The 18,046-nt window shown below is 38.6% G+C and overlaps 1 protein-coding gene across 1 annotated transcript in view; it reads left to right on the plus strand.

Moving 5' to 3' along the window:
* Positions 1-18,046, plus strand: part of ABCA13 (ATP binding cassette subfamily A member 13) — a 285,211-nt gene that overhangs the window by 61,207 nt on the left and 205,958 nt on the right. Inside the window, exons 12-19 of the mRNA XM_039526065.1 lie at positions 1,005-1,099; positions 1,340-1,516; positions 1,924-2,129; positions 3,525-3,664; positions 5,165-5,279; positions 7,442-12,205; positions 13,831-15,639; positions 16,103-16,209. Coding sequence (XP_039381999.1) covers positions 1,005-1,099; positions 1,340-1,516; positions 1,924-2,129; positions 3,525-3,664; positions 5,165-5,279; positions 7,442-12,205; positions 13,831-15,639; positions 16,103-16,209 — 7,413 coding nt within the window. The remainder of the gene's footprint in view (positions 1-1,004; positions 1,100-1,339; positions 1,517-1,923; positions 2,130-3,524; positions 3,665-5,164; positions 5,280-7,441; positions 12,206-13,830; positions 15,640-16,102; positions 16,210-18,046) is intronic.

Here is an 18,046-nt window from a genome sequence, read left to right on the forward strand (position 1 = left end):
GAGCTATGTTATTTATACCATCTGAGGATCTGGAGAATTAACTTCTCTTAGGTGTAGGAAAGGCTGTCGCGTCTTTGAGAAGAACATATGTAAGGGCACAGCTCTAAGAGGTGCTTAGGGAACAAATATTTCATGAAAGCTTGGTGGGTAAGTGCCCATCAGTAGTGCATCTTCCCCTGCACGCAGTACTCATAATCAAAGAAGTTGTCAGACAGTCCAATGCTCCACTTGCGCCAGTATAAATCACTAGGAACTCTGTTTAAGTCAGTGGAGCTGTACCATTTTAATTCATGTCAGAGAAGAGAACTGCAGGGAATGGAATCTGAATGCAACTGCTTTTTGTGGTCTACTGCACTGTGTAATATGGACATTCAGGTCCCAGTTTTTGGCTGTATTGGGGTCACTTTGTACAGCGCCCGTAGTATAAAGAGGTCTAGAAGCCAGAGCAGCTGGCCCCAGGAGGATCACTGAATGGTGGAGGACCCTCGGGTAGTACAGATCCAGTGTTGCAGCTAGCAGAGAGGCTTGGGAGCTTCGCCACTCTACCAGGCATTGCACAATGTCTCCCAGAGCTCCAGGAGAGCATGTCTGTCGTGCCATAGAGGTGCTGGGTATGTGTCCCAGCCACACACAGGCAGCAGTGCTGGCTAGATTTAAGATACACAGGAAGCAAAGCCTTGGACTTATTCCCTCCCAACCTGCTTGGTGTGGATGCTAACCAAGAGTAGTCCTTTCTTTCTGTGAGTGCAAAGAGTGCAGTTGTATACACACCTGCAAAGGCTTCTTGTGCTTTCCCTATCAATACACATAATCGGGCCCTACATAGGGGTATTCTTACTTACATTATTACATTAATAGGGGTATTACAATGTCATTATGCCGTGTTTCATGCATATTCCAGAAGGTAGGTTTGTCTCTTTTATAGCACATCAAAGAACTGCACATTCTGAGTCACAGGGATAAATATTTCCTTTTGCTGAAAAAAATATATAAATGTCTTACAGAAATTGTACATAACCTGGAAAAAATGATACCCTTTATTAAAAGAGATGGGCTCATGCATCTAGACATTGAAACACTCTTTTTGGAGTTAAAACAGGTAAGTCATCACTTATTCATAGTCTTTAAACAATGCATAAAATCCACAGGTTAAAAACGGTTCCTTTTTGTTCCTGGTATAGACTGTGCTTTCTAAAATAAGTGGTTCACCATTCTGTTGGCCTTAGTTTAGTTTTTATTTTAGATGTTATAATCATGGGGTGGTATGGCTAAGGTTGAATTAAATCAACCTCATTACACTTATTTCATTTTCACAGTAATTGTGTTAATTGCATTTTAGATCTTGATGAGTAACATGTCCTGTACATGCCAGGATCTGCTCACCATGTTTGAGAAGGCTGTTCAGCTTCCACAGGACTTAAAAGTCAGAGACATTTTAGCGGGATTCGTGTGCCACCACAACTATCCAAATGAGACTTTCAAGTTAAGCAACCAAATCCAGTCAGTAAAGGAGTCTGTAAGTATTTATGAATATCTTTTTCTTCTTTTTTTTAATTTAAGACCTGAAGTGCATCCTCGGTTTACTTCATTTTGTACTGTCAGAATGGCTTGGAGCAGGAAAGTACCTTCAATAAATTAAACTATTTATAATATTATTGTGGTAATACGCATACAACCCCTGCGTGTATCTTGTGTGCCTGTGAAAATTTGGATGAGCCACCTTGCCAAGACATCCAGAAGGAGAACAGATTGAGGACCTGATTCTCATCTCTCAATCTCACCTACACCTGTATAAATTGGGAATAGTTCTACTGAAGTCAATGAAGTTTTATTAGTGTACGAGACAGGGCCCAAGTCTCAAAAAAGCATCTTCCTCTTTAATTACATACAGGTTACAAACTATTGCTTTCTTTATTTTCAAAGGTCCTACTTTTGCAGAAAGTACTTCGTGGAGAACAGAGCCTGCCAGATTCAATAATGGAAGAATATTTGGGATGGCAAGAAATAGAACAGCAGCTCACTGAAAATAGTGCTGCTTACTGTAAAATCAATCGGTTGCTGAGCACAAAGACACTATCTGAGGAGGATGTCTACTTCCGCTCTTGTCAGGAGCAGCTACTCCTCTCATTGTAATGACTCATACATTATTTTTTTATATATATAAAGGGCCTGATTGTATTCTCTCTCACATTAATCTAAATTGGGGAGAAACTCCATTGACATCAGTGGAGTTACACCTATGTGGAATCAGTGTAAATGAGATCAGAATCCAGCCCTGTGCTTAAATATGACGTGATTTTATACTTCCTCTCAAATGTTAAATCTAGGCATAAGATTGTTAAAATAAAGTTACATGTATATTATGAAGTATTTTCTTAGAGCATAGTCCTACAGTTACTTAAGAATGTAACATCTTGTCATAGAATATCAGGGTTGGAAGGGACCTCAGGAGGTCATCTAGTCCAACCCCCTGCTCAAAGCAGGACCAATCCCCAGATAGATTTTTTGCCCCACATTCCTGGGTTACCCTCTCAAGGATTGAACTCACAACCCTTAGTTTAGGGGGCCAACGCTCAAACCACTGAGCTATCCCTTCCCCCTCCCAAGCCTATCCATTGATGGGATTATAGTTGTGCATGAAGATACTCCTGTGCATAAGTATTTGCAGCATTAAGATGTTCTATAGAGGAGCTTGGTTTATTTTTTAAGTCTCCATTAGGCCCAAACCTAATTCCACTGAAGTCACTGCCTGAAAGACTATTGATTTAAATGGCAGCAGGAACAAGCCCATTGTTTGTACTAGCCTTTAGATATTAGATAATTTATTACTGTCTCATTTTTGTCCTTTTCTATTTGTCAGAAAATTGATTTTTCTCCCCCTACATGTTTCTAAATGAATTAGAAATTGACTGAGGTGTTTTGTTTGCTTCTCTCATTTGAGCACCAGCCTCACAGATAATTACAGCATGACCCTGGCAATAGAGCATGACTAACAGAGGGCCCATGTGCCACCTCAGTTGGCTCTACAAAGTGCTGTTTTTATGCAGGACACACAGGAATGTTGGCTATAGTTTTTCTTTTTTTAATGACAAAGTGGTGGATGATTAATACAAAGTAGATCTTTATAATCAGGAAGATGCACTTCCCTCCCAGACTGGAACAGTTTTAGAATGCCACGTTTTGAGATAAACTAGTTGTTAGTATTTCTTGAATTCATTGTGCTTTTTCCATCTGATCAACAACTTGTGTGGCACTAAGGACCAGCCTCCCAGTTCTGCTCACGTGGACATCAATGGGAGTTTTGCCCTTGATGCTAGTGGGAGCAGGAGCTGGCCATGAGCCCTGCTTGCCTTACTCCTGTGATAGTTGCTCTGAAGTCCATAGGACAGCTAGTACAAGTAAAACAGCAGGGTTTAGCTCTAACCATACAGCAGAACCGTGTGTGCCGATCCCAGTGATTTTACTTTAGAAAATCAACATTCTGATCATGATATATCTGCCTTCTGGGTCCTTGATCATTTCAGGGTTATTCATACACTTGAAGAAATATGGTTTGCTTTTGAGGAAGACCCATATTGGAAGGAATTAACAACATTTGTTAGGAGAACATGTGAGATAGCTCAATATGTGAACAAGCAAGAAGGTTTCACCAGAGGTCACTCAAGTAAGTAAAAACTAGTTATTGCCACAACAAATTTTTTGCTTCTCATGGTTCTGTATGTTTCTCACAGTACAGTATTCAAAAAAAGAAACAGGCAGCTTCATTACGGGTACATTTCTAGTTTCAAGAAAGCTGTCACTCTTATGATTAAAGCAGTGGTTAAACTGCTAGCCGAGGAAAACCCCAGAACATACAGGGTCTGATTCTGCACTCTCTTACCTCAGTGTAGATCAGGGGTGATTTAAAGCTCTGTGGGAATCTTTCAACAAAACAGTTTTTTGTTGTAATATGCTGATTCGTCGATACCTTCAGGAAGGTTTCTCAATACCTGAATGGAATTTCTGGTCAGAAGGAGACTGAGATCTCAGAATAGCCAGAAAAGAGCAGAAAAGCGTTTTGAAATTTTTGAAAATTTTTGTTGGGCAGGAAATCTATTTCTGAGTTTGAGTCTGTGAATGCGTTAGTTACTATTTTTAGTAAAGCAGTTAGATCCGCAGCATTTCCGATGTTGGATTTTGAAAGTGCTCAGGATAGCACCAAGAACCTCCAAAACATGGCCCATCAGGTACCTGCTTCTTCAATTCTCCACCCCGCCCCCATTGTTCCTTCACCTAAATTCACCATCCATGTTTGCACACATTTTGAAAGACACTGTTTACTCAGCCCATTGACACATTTTCAAAATAGTTCTTAACTGAACTGCAAAGCTCTAACAAAAACAGAGTTTAGAAATAAGCACTGAATATCCTGCCGCTAAACAGGCTGTTGAGAGAATTTGACCCCAAAATAAGTATTAAGTTATTGGATTTTAAAAAAAATCCTTCTTATGATATGACCTGGCATGACCTGAGCATATCCCACAAAGCAAGATAATTCATTGCATGGAATTCAGAGTTGTGGAAGCTGTGATGCACTACAGGATAACCAGGGTGTGCTTGTGAATTTCATGATGGTATTTTTTTTTTAAGTGCTAGGAAATGAAAGGTTACTGCTGTGCTGAATTCCTTTCCCCTGGCTGGTGGGAGACATTCAGGACATAGTTCTATAATAAAAATCAATCTTCATTTTACAGGAGCTTTGCACTTGGTATTTAATTCAAAATATATCTTCATTTCTTTCTGTGATGGCTGTCAGTGGTATGTTTTATGTAGGACTGATATTTACTGACTCTCTATAGCAGTCCTTAAAACCATTCAATACTGCTTGGTATCAAAATGCCCTTATTAAAAGTGTCATGTCTTTTCTTCTTTAAAGACTGTAATTTCTGGATTTCTGTAGGAGTATCACAGAATGTAGCTGTCTGTAATCCTCGTCTCTTCTGATGCAGCTGCTGAACTCAGTGAGAATCTTTTCAATGACTTCAGTGGGATTTGGATAGGGCCCCTATTGAACAGAGTTCACTTTGCTTCTCTCTGCTCCATGACAGCCTGCATCTAGTCGTATATTGCCAAGACAATGCATGATGCATCTCATTTTAAATTATAAAATGTATTTTCTCTGCAGATGATACTGAAGCATCTCTCTGTTCCGGACAAAAGCTCAATCTGAAGGCCATCGCTAATAGTTACATAGCATTTCTGCAAAACTTAACAAATTCCCCATTCATTTCATGGTCCAGGTAAGTTAAACTAATTCAATTTCAATGCTTCCCTCCAGGGGCGGCTCTAGAGCCCAGCGGGGCAAGCACCCGCCTGGGGCGGCCCTTTCCCAGGGAGCGGCAGGCTGGTCCGGTGGACCTGCCGCAGTCATGCCTGCGGGAGGTCCACCGGAGCCCGGGGACGACCGGACCTGCCGCAGTCATGACTGCGGACGGTTCGCTGGTCCCGCGGCTAGGCTAGACCTCCCGCAGGCATGACTGCGGCAGCTCAACCGGAGCCACCGGACCAGCGAACCGCCCGCAGCTGCGGGAGGTCCAGCTGAGCCGCGCGACCAGCGGACCCTCCGCAGTCATGCCCGCGGCAGTTCCGCTGCTCCCGCGGCTCGGGGGCGCCTCCCGGGCATGATTGCTTGGGGCGGCCAAATTTGTAGAGCCGCCCCTGCTTCCCTCAACTGTTTTCCATGACACCATCAGGCAGGTCATTTAAAATTTACAATTCACAATAATGCAAGTAACTTAGCTCTTGGAAGACTCTAATGTTCTATTATATTGGAGTCTCTCCCCCCTGCCCCCCCCACTAAGTTACTTGCATTATTGTCAGGGCTATAATGTCTACTTGAACAATACAGTAGTATTCATTTAATCAACACTGTTACATAGCATTTCCACCAGGGAGCAGGTTCAGGGCAGCCAGTGCATTTCTGTGATTCTAAATACATTAATGGCACACTTAATTGTGAAAAGTAAATTTTAAATGACCTGCCTGATGGTGTCTGTAAACCTAGTCACAGTAATTAAGGGGTGTAGATAAGCATTAGCTAAATTATGTTCCATACTCTGTGAACCTAGTTTCACATTATGGAGTTTTCTTGCTCTGTATGGCTGCTAAATGTTGACTTATTTCTTCACCTGTGAAATAGAAAGAATTAGCATAAGTGCAAACGAGGATGAGCACTCAGTAGTAATGTAAATTCTAGAATTTAAGGCTGCTTCCACAACTGAACCACATTGCTCATCCCATGGCCTGTGTTGTACCCTTGGTGGTTAAGGAGGACTCCCTAATGATTTGAATGAGGAGTTTGCTTAAAAGTGATGATAAATGGTCTGTTTTGTTATATGCATAGCAACAGGGCTGAATTCTGCTCCCATTGAAGACAATGAGAGAGTTTTGCCATTGAATTCATTGGGCGCACAATCAGGTCACATAATCACCCGCACAGGAACAAATGCACTTGTCCAGCTGGATAAAAATATCAGTAAAGCAAGGTGAGAAATGGGGATTGTGGCAGTAAGACAGTACCTAGAAACTGGTGCCTGGTGTGGTGTAGCTAATTTCTATTGACTCTGTTCACAGAATTTATAAGTTTCCTGAGTTGGAGCTCCATGTCTTGATGCCCTCTGATCCCCACATTCCTTGATTGTTGAGTCCAAACCTTAGCTCTTTTTAACCAACCTTGTAAGAATAACAGTTTATATATATATATATATATATATATATATATATATATATATATATATATTTCTCAAAACTTATTTTAATTGAAAAATGACTTTGACAAAATGGATATTTTCCAAGATTTTGTTGAAAAACCTAAAACCAAACATTTATTGGCTTTCAATTGTTGGGGGTGGGTGGGGGGAGATTTTTGGCTTTTTGTTTTTTGGCAAAAACCTTGAAAACTTTCACTTTCTCCAAAAAGTGTGGAAAATAAAACACATTTTTCTACCTTTTTATTTGTAAGGTCCTTGATATCAAGCTAATCAGTCTGTAGATCTTCAAGGCTTTGCTGGCTTTATCACTAGAATATACAAATTCCTTGAACTGCAGATGTTTGGCTCTGCCAACTTTGCCAGTAGAAGTGGATGCTCTTAACACAACCACCTAGCCTCAACTGTGTTTAAAGGACTTATATGTTGTGACTTTCTAATCACTGTTTTTTTTCATGCTTTTTAAAATAGCATGTGATTGTGAGTTAATGTATTACAATTCTGGTGTTTTTAATTGTTTCACTATTGCACAAAATGTGCTTTGTCTATATGAAATACATTTTACAAATACAATTTTAAGATGTAAATATAGCTATGTTCTAGTAAATGTCTGACAAACCATTACATTAAACTGGTTTGTGATGTAACTTTCCAATAGGTGACTAATTTGAAAAAAATTTCAATTGATGTTACAGGATCTTGACATCTGTCAAAGAGCTTTTGAAGAGGGAAAAGAACATACAGGTTCTTGAGGAGTCAGAGTCGGTCTTCATTCTACAACTTGCAGAATTCATACAAGAAATGTTGATGCCTGGTTCTTCAGCCTCTTCAAGCCTCCAAGACTTACAGTCCCTAACAGAAATAGCCTTGAATAATTCAATTATGTGGCTTAACAGTTCTACAAATATGAAGGCAGATGCTACAAATGTTCATATATTTTCTGAACTCAATAATGAACAACTAGAGAATTATCAACTTCTTGTAAGGCTCTGGCAGAGTGAGCAGCTGGAAGTATTTTGGCAAATAGTAAAAAAGGTCTTGGATCAACGTGACCATAGAAGTCCAGTGGAAGCAATAGAGATGCTGCAGATGTTCTTATCTAAAATTATAATATCTTCCCTTCAAGAAAATCAAAAAGTCCTTAATAAAAGTTTGCAATTCTTCCAGAAAATTCTTACAGAATGGCCTGAATTGAGTTTTCTTGACATAGATTATGTAAACAACTTCAGTGAAAAATTCATAAGGAATCTCTATGAGGTTGGAGCGTTGACTCAAGAACATTTCACTGCCGCTCTCAGCACCATTCATGCTATGAGAAATGTCTCTTCTGTTCTAGTCTCAAATACAACTTCTCTATCCAAAGTACAAGACGTAAGGAAAATTGTGTCTGATTTCTACCAAAGCATCCCAGAGATAGGGGACAGTAATGCAGCCTCACTTATTCAAATGCTTTTCTTTGTCTACCAAAACATTGATCAGTTAAGTATCCAGAGCAACAATTCTGTGCTGACATTCTTCCAGAAGATCTCAGAAGACATTTCATCTACTCCAGTTCAACATGATTTCCAAAACATGAGTGAGGTTTTTGACTTTCTGTCTGAAGCTATACATCTCCTCCAAGGTCTCACCCAGAAACCTCTCTGTGAAAAGTTAGCAACAGTTTACAACTACGTAGAGCTCCAGGCCCAGTCCCTAGCACAGAAAGGGAAACAAGAGATAGAAGTGGTATACAGTACCCTGGGGAGCCTTAAAACTATATTTACAGACACAGAGCTTCATACAGCTGCCTTTCAGTATTTGAAACAACTTTTTGACATCTCATCAGAAAGCTTGTTAAATAATGAATGTGCTGATTGGTATACGCCTAGCATACCTTCTGTGAGACAAACAGTAGATGTTCATAACTCACTTGTACTCTCATTGGTCAGAGTTCTGTCAAATACATCAAACTTCAAAAGTGAGGTAAATGTTCCTTTTGCCATGCATTGCACTGCTACCTGGCTTCAGATGTGGACAGAGATTTTGGAAGAGATGTCTGAAATACTAAGGCTGGATTTAAATTTTTTCAGTTATCTTCGGAATGGCCTGAACCACCTTTCCGAAGGCCTTGAAAATATAACCCATACTGAACTGTGCAATACAACATTTACAGTCAGTCCTGAAACTACATCAGCAATACATTTACTGAAAATAATAACAGAAGGTTATCACTTAAATGAATGGAAAGACTTTGAGACGCTAAGTGGCCTCATAAGTAAACTTAGCAACATAATTGATGTTATCAGCTCAACTAAAAGAGAGAGTTTAGAGGAAGCTTTTCAAACAATGGAAAATGCGACTGTCAAATTGCAGAAATCTCTATTGAAGCTTAACGTTAGCAGGGAGTTTTTGGATTCTTGGTTTGATATTTTCTTTCCATTGAGTTCTAAAGTGGAATATAGAGATTCACATGTAGATTTCATTGGGCATTCACTTTCAGATATTCTAACACTTTCTTTGGAAGAATTTGGAACTGTTCTCACTGACCTGAGAGAGACTGCTGGATTCCTTAAAAATATATCCCAAGATCAAGATCTATTGTCTTGTGTGATGATTTTCCAGAATGTTACCAAGTTAGTTTTGGAAGATATTTTGAAAGAGAAAAATGTTTCACAGATAAGTGTTCTGTCTCATCTTAATCCTCTTCTAACCTCGGATAATATAGTCAGTGTACAAGAGGGCTGTAATAGATGGATGCATATTATCAGTAGCCTCAGTGAGAAATACATCACTTATTCCCACCTTGAAAATGCAAAACATGTTTTATTTTTGTTGACATCTCTGGGAAGCATTAATGAGACTGATACAAGCTTAAAGAATACCCTGGATATTGTTAACATGACTTTTAACCTCATAGCACCTCCATGCTTACTAAATGGCTCTGATGCACGTTGTGCAGATGTTTATTTCAGCATTCTAGCAAAAATTTTAAAAGTTCTTCCCATGTTTTCTGGAGAAGATGATGGACAGACCCATGACTTTATCTTTACTCTATTGAATGTGTCAAGGGGCCAAATTCAGTCAATTTTCAAAGACTTAATGAGATTCTCACCATATACATCTGACTCAGAACAGATGTATTTCATTAAATTAATCACTGGAGCCATCAAGAATTCAAGGGAAGTCCTTAATTTGCCTCAGAGTCTCCAGCCTCCTTCAGTAGCACTTTTGAGAGGAATTCAAATTTTTCTGAAGAATATAACTTCTGAAACCCTACAAAACAGCTCATCTCTTCTGGACACTGTAAATCTCCTAAATGCATTTGAAGCTCTTCCACAAGACACAATTATGAGCTTCCTAAAGAAGTCCTTTCAACATCTGATTAGCCACTTTATGTCAAACTTGCCTCATAATATGCAAAGTTTGCAAAACATAACTCTGCATACATGGATGAAAGCAGCAGACCTCAATGTGGAACTAGTAAGGAAGGCACTAAACATCTTAAAGTCTCATAACCTTACCAATTTTCCAATACAATCAGGTGATAAAGGATTTCCAAAGCATATGGCAACTTTGGTGAGAAACATTGAGAATACAAATCTAGAATTCTTAATAGATCAACTCAAACAAGTCAGTAAAAGCCTGCATCATTTCTTTAAAAATATCAAAAATGTGTACATTGAGAATTCTGTTCTGGACAAGTTGACAGGCTGGGTAGATTCCTTTGAGAACAATTCATATTCTTGGAACTTGACCAACTTATGGCAAATCACTCAGTTATTTAACGAGACTGAGCTTGATGATATATTACAGATGCTTTACATTCTTCCTGATGGTGTTAGTCTTATACAGCGATTGGCTCACAAAAACATCACTGATGCCCTAATTGAAGTGTACACTTTCACATTAACTCAGGAAGCAAACATGTCAATATGTATGAAGGAAGATTTATCCAATAACGTAGATAGCCTTCTAGACTTACTGGAGATAGTAACTGATATGCCTGAGGAATCTGCAAGGGCTTTGAGTTGTCTGACTGCAGTTATCTGCTGGAACCTCACAACGGCAACATCTCAGAATGACTCTGATTTAAGGACTTGTAACTTAAATGCACACACAAATTTTTCATCTATTTACAACACGATTGCTGACATACTTGAGCAGTTCAAGCTGACAACTCCAGGGGGACATGACCTATGTTCTAATGAAGATTATCTGAGGGAGATCACTTACAAAGTGACTTGCTTCTTTCATCAGTTCAAAGAGTGGAACTCCATTCTTCTGAAGCTTTCTGAGATCCACAACATAAATAGTTTGGCTCTTAAACAGCTATTGGGGTTTTGGAATAAGCTATCAGTATATGTTATGGCTTTTGGAAATAGTAGTACCATCTCAGTCTATTGCTCTTCCACACCAAAGAGACAAGCTGCTTTACAGCTCATAGAAGCACTAAACAACATGACATCAACAGAGATGGCAATGGCCAAAGCTATTTTTGAACAGTTAGCAGATCTGTATCATGCCCTAAAATTGGATAGAAGCACAGGACTGTCTGTTCCAAAGGCTCTTCTTACTCATTTAAAAAATATGACCAATGAAGTTTCTGGAGTGCTAGATAATGAAAATGTCCTATCTTTTCTTTCTGCAGCCCAGCCTTTGCTGACACTGTCTCCTGTTGGAAACCAAACTTACATGGTGCTTATGGCATTATCAAATTTGAGTAGAAATAGTAGTTTGATTAGTAACTTTGAGGCCCTTTGGCTTGATACAGAGAGAGGCATACAAGATTTATTAGTCAATTTTAGTGTTCCGAACTTACTTTCTGTGATAAACAAAGAAGTTCAATTACTAAGTGCAGCAGCCAGAAAAAATTCTTCATTGGCACTTGCTAGTTTATTAAAACAGTTTAATTCATCATCTCTAGAAACTCTACTAAGAAGCTTTGAGGACTTTCAAGAAGTTGCAAGAGCCTGGCTACTCGAGAACACTAATAAAAATGTCTCTAGAATAATAAATGCACTAGCTGTACTTATGGCCAATGAAAAGTCATCTGATGACATAGTTCTGATTATCAAAGGTATCACTGAATTTTTGGAGCTCTTCACAAATGGCTCTAAAGAAGATCAAATTGATATATCATTTGTTACTGATCTCCTTAGTGGGGAAAAGCTGAATAACATTCATGTTGCTCACGTGATTTTACATAACAGTCTGCTTAACACGATCTCTGACCTCACTACTAAAGAAGAGGCACTGGACTTAAATGATACAGACCTTCAGCTAATGAACTTCATTGATTTGTTTTTTGATGATGCACAATATGAAAATTATGGAAAAGAGATTGGCTTATTCCAGAGCAGGACAATGGAGATGATAAAAGAGTTTTTACAGATACTCTTTTCAACTTCTGGAGGACATTATAGCAACAAAATGTTTGTCTTATTAAAAAACTTACATAAGGATATAATTGCAGAAATGAGGTGAGTGTGTGTATGTCTATTAACCTTGTGTCCAAATACATTAGAGACAGGGCTACTGTATATTAGTAACATTTTGGTTATACATTGTATTGTAATTCTACTTTAGAACTGAACCCGTGAGTAAACCCGCATCTGGGACCAAAACGATATCTAACAGATCAGGGCTATTATTTTATTTATCTAAATTTCTGCAACAGTTTTGGATTTTAGGATACACAATTTGGAAAGAATGATAGTGCAAAACATTTCAAGGCACTGTTTTACATCTTGTAAAAATAGTATTGCTCTGAAAAAAGGGACTGATTTTTAAATGGTATGAGGTTGCTGCATCAAATAATATGGAAATATTTGAAACTAAACTCCATTGCTTTTGAAGTGCCCAAACATAGAACATGCCCCTTAAATTCTCAATTGAAATAGTTTCAATTTAAAATTCAAATTGAATATAAAAAATTAACTGTTCCTATACCCATGCAAGGAGCCTTGAGTTGCGAACTTTCATGGAATTTTGTGCAGAATAATTGAATCACTGAAGTTTGAGGATTATTTTCGTACAAATTAAACTAATCCCAAAACTGATATCAATGCACTATTAAAACTGGACAATGGAGCACATGGGTAATAAAAGTGAAGGCAACACTTAAATCCATTTCCCATCCTCTGTATTTCATTATGTACACTGTAACATCTAAAACTGAGTAATATAGTAAAGCATGAATTCACCAAAACATAAAAAGGAACAGAAAATTCCATGTATTCAATATAGCCAAATTAATGTAGAAAAGTTAAACTTTGAATTTCTTGTGTTTGATTTCTCAACCAAACAACTAAAAAATACAATGTGCTTTTGGATTTTTTCCAACTTTAAATGCTTGTATCTTAAAAGTTATTGCACCACTTTTTCCTCAAGTTTGAATTGCTTTTTTCTTCAGTGAATAATCATCCAAATTTATAGTTTCTGGCATCAATAATTCAAGTTGTGATTAAAAATTGAATTTGAAAATGTGGAAAGCGTTTCTCCCCCCAACCCTCTTGCATAACACAGAATGTTTAATGGATTCTGCTCTAATATCATAATAGAAGTAAAATACAATGGTCTAAATAATAATTCCTCCAGTTTTATGCAGGTGTAACCCTGACTTTAGTTTGTCAGGGTAATCTGTCTGTTGACTGAAATGAAGTTACATTAGTGTCAAGATGGAATAAATCAGTTATGAATGAGGTCCACAATATCTAATCAATATCATAAAGTGGCTAGACAATTTTGGGTAATAGTTTATTAATAGTACTTCACCGATTTCTTTCCCCAACCCCTAGTCTCCATGTTCTTCTCTTTATTTTCCCAACAACCTCTATATTTCCTATGCTAATTTATAACATATTGGGCATAGGGTTTTTCCATTGATGAGATGCCTTTTATGGCATCATCTAAAAGGCCTGATTGGCCAACCAGAATGTCCCTTTGGATGACCAGAATCCACAGCCAGACATTAATCATATTATAGCTTACTGGTAATCTCTCTCTCTTTTTTGTGGTAATATCTCATATTTTGCTACATTTTCCTAACATAGTTTTACAGTAACAATAATTTGCATCATCGTAATCAACAATATTTCTGTTGCAGCATATTCGCCAAAGATGATATTGGAATTCTACTAAACTTGGATCAGTCTGTTAATCTAAAGGAAGAAGCTGATGGGTTGAAAGAAAATATGTATGACTTAATTAAGGATGCAGCCATATCCGAAAATGGGACACTTCATTTTGACAATGCAAAAGGATTGAAGTTTTTGAGGGATTTGTTTAATGTGCTGTTTAAAGATTTTTCTGTAAAAAATGGCAGCAGAAGTAACTATGAACTGTTTACTTTTGTGAATCATGTGTTATTTAATACAAGTAATTCTGGGGATCTTGCCCAGCTGATTAGAGATCTTTCTAGAACTCTTCAACTTATGAGGAAAACTTCTGCAGAAATGGGATACCTCATGAATTTTTTTAACAACCATTTCAAGGATTTCCTAGTTAGCTATCCTACTTTTCGAGAAATGCTACCTGCTAATTTAACAGAACTGTTGGCCTCTGTGGATAAGGTGTTTCCTTTGAAAAATAGGCAGATAATAGAAACTACAGAGACATTACTTGATCTCATCTTGTGGAGCAGTGGAGCTAACTATACTCGCAGCCCATTTCCAGAGCTTGCTGTTGATTTGTGCTCGTTGTGGGAAAGCAATGAATTTGTAAAGCTAGCAAAAATAGTAGAAGCCATTGTTAAGTTTTTGACTTTGTCCAAGAAAGCTTCAGAAAAGGTAGCTAACGTTTTGGAATCATCTATCAACTCAAATGCTACGGAAAATTTAGACTGCATTGAGATGGTCTATTCAGACCTCCAAAGAGCTGTTCATGATGCAATAGAAGACTTAACTGAAACGGAGACTGCAGAGGTTCTGCATTCAAACCACCATCAAGTGGCAGATTTGGGGAAAGAATTTCTTGATTTGACCTACTTGTCTATTCGAGATAAGCTTTCCAGATCATGTGGCTCTGGAACGGAAAACATATCAACCAGACTGGTCACAAATCTGAGCAAACTCAATGATTTCAATGATATTGCAGGTGAAATCGCTAAGTTTTTAGCAAATGTGCAGAATTACTCTGCAGAATTGGAAAGACTTACTGCAATTGTTACCAGTGCAAGCATAAACTCATCTGATAATGCTGCGAGTCTAATAGAAGATCTTCTTGATTTTTTTGTACCCATTAATGATTATATTAGCAAAATGCATTTAACTTCTAGACTAAATTTTACTCATGACCCAATAAATGAAGAAAAATGGGAGGGAATTCAGGAAATGATTACTTATTTATGCAAGGGAAACATTACAGGAATAAAAGCTTCTATCAGAGCTGTAGCTGATCTCTTTCTGGGAGCTTTCTGGAAAAATCACTTAAATGAAAATGACTTAAATTTGCTGCTGACTTATATAGACAACCAAGATGACTTTCTTAAAGTTTTAGAAGTCACTATGGAATCATTCAAGTTAATGAAGAATGTTTCTGAAGGAAGCTTCAACCTGTGGTCACTTTTTGCCAGCCTTATCAACCAAAATATAACCTACCAGCAGAAGGAACAGTCCATCTGGGAAACAATTATTGAGGACTCATTAAATAGAACTAATCCTTGGAGAGAGTTACTGTTACTGTTAAATGCTGATCAGCAAGTGAATTCCACAAGAGCCTTACTCCAAACAGTTATGGGGTTCTTTGCTAATGGAACTTCTGGTATAGCTGACATGGCCCAGTTGGAAAACAGCATACTACGGATGATGCATAACTTTGACTTGATTTTCAAACCTTTATCGTCATATGAAAAGTATGCCAGACAGTTGGTTAACTTGGCTGAGTATTGGCGACAAGGCCAACTAAAAGAACAAAGGTAAATATTGGAAGGGTGGTCTATTTTTAAAATCCTTGTCCAGGTCTGATTTTTGTTCAGAGGTGCTGAACACTGCTTGCAGGCAAGTCAAAGGGAGGTGCTCAGCATCTCTGAAAATCAGACCGATTTATATTGAGATTGAATGGTTTTAGAAATGAAAAGAAGGAAAGGGGGCGAGGGGAAACAACCTATAGCAAATACAAGAAAAGTAGTTAGCATTTAAAGACTTTACCTTCAGATGTTAGTAAGAATGTTGAGTGCCACTGCCCGTTGGCCTGGTTCTGATCTAGTTCACTTTGTTGTATATCAGGAGTGAATCCACTGAAATCATTCTGGTTAGTGTTGTGTAATTGCAATGAGAATCAGGCTCGCTGATGTCTGTAATAGCATGTGCAGTCCTTATTGAAGCCATTCTCTGATTCTGTCATCATAAAAGTGATTGTATCCTATTATTTTTCCTTAGATTCTCTGAGATGTGCCAGGGTTTCCAGAAGCATTTAAGTGCTGCTAATGCCAGACTGCTACAGAAGGTGCAGATTATGGCTTTGAGTGTATTTACAATCCTTTCAGGTTGGTTGCTGTAATAACAACTATTAGCGAGATGGGTTCATTATTCATGTTGTTGCGGTGTTGCTAAGACTGTGCACAGGGCATTCATGTTTAATAGTGATAGGTTCACTTGGATGGTCTCAAGCCTCAGAATGAAGTTGAGAGGCACCTGACAACAATTTGACTCAGAAGGCCTAGTATAACCAAATGCCATACAAATGGATGCCTTAAGTTAGGTTCCTAAATCCATATTTAGGCTCCCTGGATTGGGGTGAGGGTGGATTTTCAGAAGTGGTCAGAGTTGGCCTAACTCTGCTCCAGCCACCTAATGGAGTAAAACTCTCAGTAATTACAGTGAGATCAGAGTTAAGCCAACATTGAGTGGTTTTGAAAATGCCACCCCTAAATAATTTGGTTTTCAGATGTACTGAGCACCCAGAAGAGCCCACTGACCTTTGAAAATCAGGTCACTTATTTAGGGCTTACATAGGGGTTTAGGAGTCTAACATTTAGACACCTGTTTGTGTGTCCTGATCTTTGTAGTATTTGGTTACATTAAGTCTTCTGAGTCAACTGAAACCACACAGAACTCTATGTAAGACACACAAAAAGTAATCAAACAAGCTCATTTTCTGCAGAGTTGCTTAGCTCAAATAGTCATCTAAATTTACCCTGCTGAATTTGAATGAATCTGAATTTAAAACAACTGCTCTGAAAAAAGACTGGATAGAATTGACCTCCCATTTGTCTCTGATATGTATTCAGCATAAGGTCTGCTGATTTAATGACGGGAATGAATTTTTATTAGTCTTTCTATTTTCCTGTTAACTGGTGGGCCAGTCCAGCTCTGTGAGGCAGCTGGATTTTGTTCTGTTAACTATAGTGCAGTTGTAGGGCCAAATTCTCTCTTCACTGTCACATGTACAAACCTACCGAAGGCAATAGAATGGAGCTGTGTGCTCTGGATATGATGGCTGACCATTTGTGTAAAGATTGCCCCTTCAGGAGATCGGGTAGGGAATGATGGGAGACCTCTTTCATGATTGATCCCTAGGATTATCTCTCTGCTGTAAATCATCCAACATACTGGCCCTTCTCTCCACTTGCAGTTGTGTTGTGGGGCGGTTACTGCTGCCCTGGGGATACAGCATCTTTAAGGTCTCACCATAGGGAAACAGGGTGATGGAGGTCCCAGAGAGCTGCTCAGTTAAAAATATTGTTACTTATTTGTATTATCATTACATCCAGGAGCCCCAATCATGGATCAGGACCTCACTGTGCTAGGTGCTGTACAAACAGAGAACAAAAAGATGGTCTCTGCACCAAAGAACTTATAGTCTAAATGTGCGATAAGAGACACCAAGTGGATACAGACAGATGTGGGGAGTACAAGTAAACATTGAGACAGTATTGGTCAGCATGATGGCAGTGGCCTAACCACACCAGCGGGCTAACCTTTTGTCAAGTTTTTTGTAAGCATCTCAGCAAAGGAGAGTTTTGAGGAGGGATTTGAAGGAGGATAATAAGGTAGCTCTTCACAGATGTTTACAGGGAGCTTCTCTCAAGGCCTTGAAAGTGAAGACAAGCATCTTATATTAGATGTGACAGAGCTGGAGGAGTCACTGGAGGGCTTAAGAACACTTAAAACCCCTGACAGGCTCTGCGTCTTGCTCTCATGAAACCATCACTAAGTCCTCCTGCTCTGGTTCTGCATCAGGCCTGATCATCCTCAGGTATTGCTCAGAGCGGTAAAGGACCACCATACAGTTGGTGTAAGGGTAACATGCCCTTTTCTCCCATGTAACCTGTACGATGACTTTACCTCGAAATAATACTTAGCAGTTGTGCACCGCACAAG

The sequence above is a fragment of the Mauremys reevesii genome, linkage group 2, assembly GCF_016161935.1.
Source record: "Mauremys reevesii isolate NIE-2019 linkage group 2, ASM1616193v1, whole genome shotgun sequence".
In the NCBI taxonomy this organism is placed as follows: domain Eukaryota; kingdom Metazoa; phylum Chordata; order Testudines; family Geoemydidae; genus Mauremys; species Mauremys reevesii.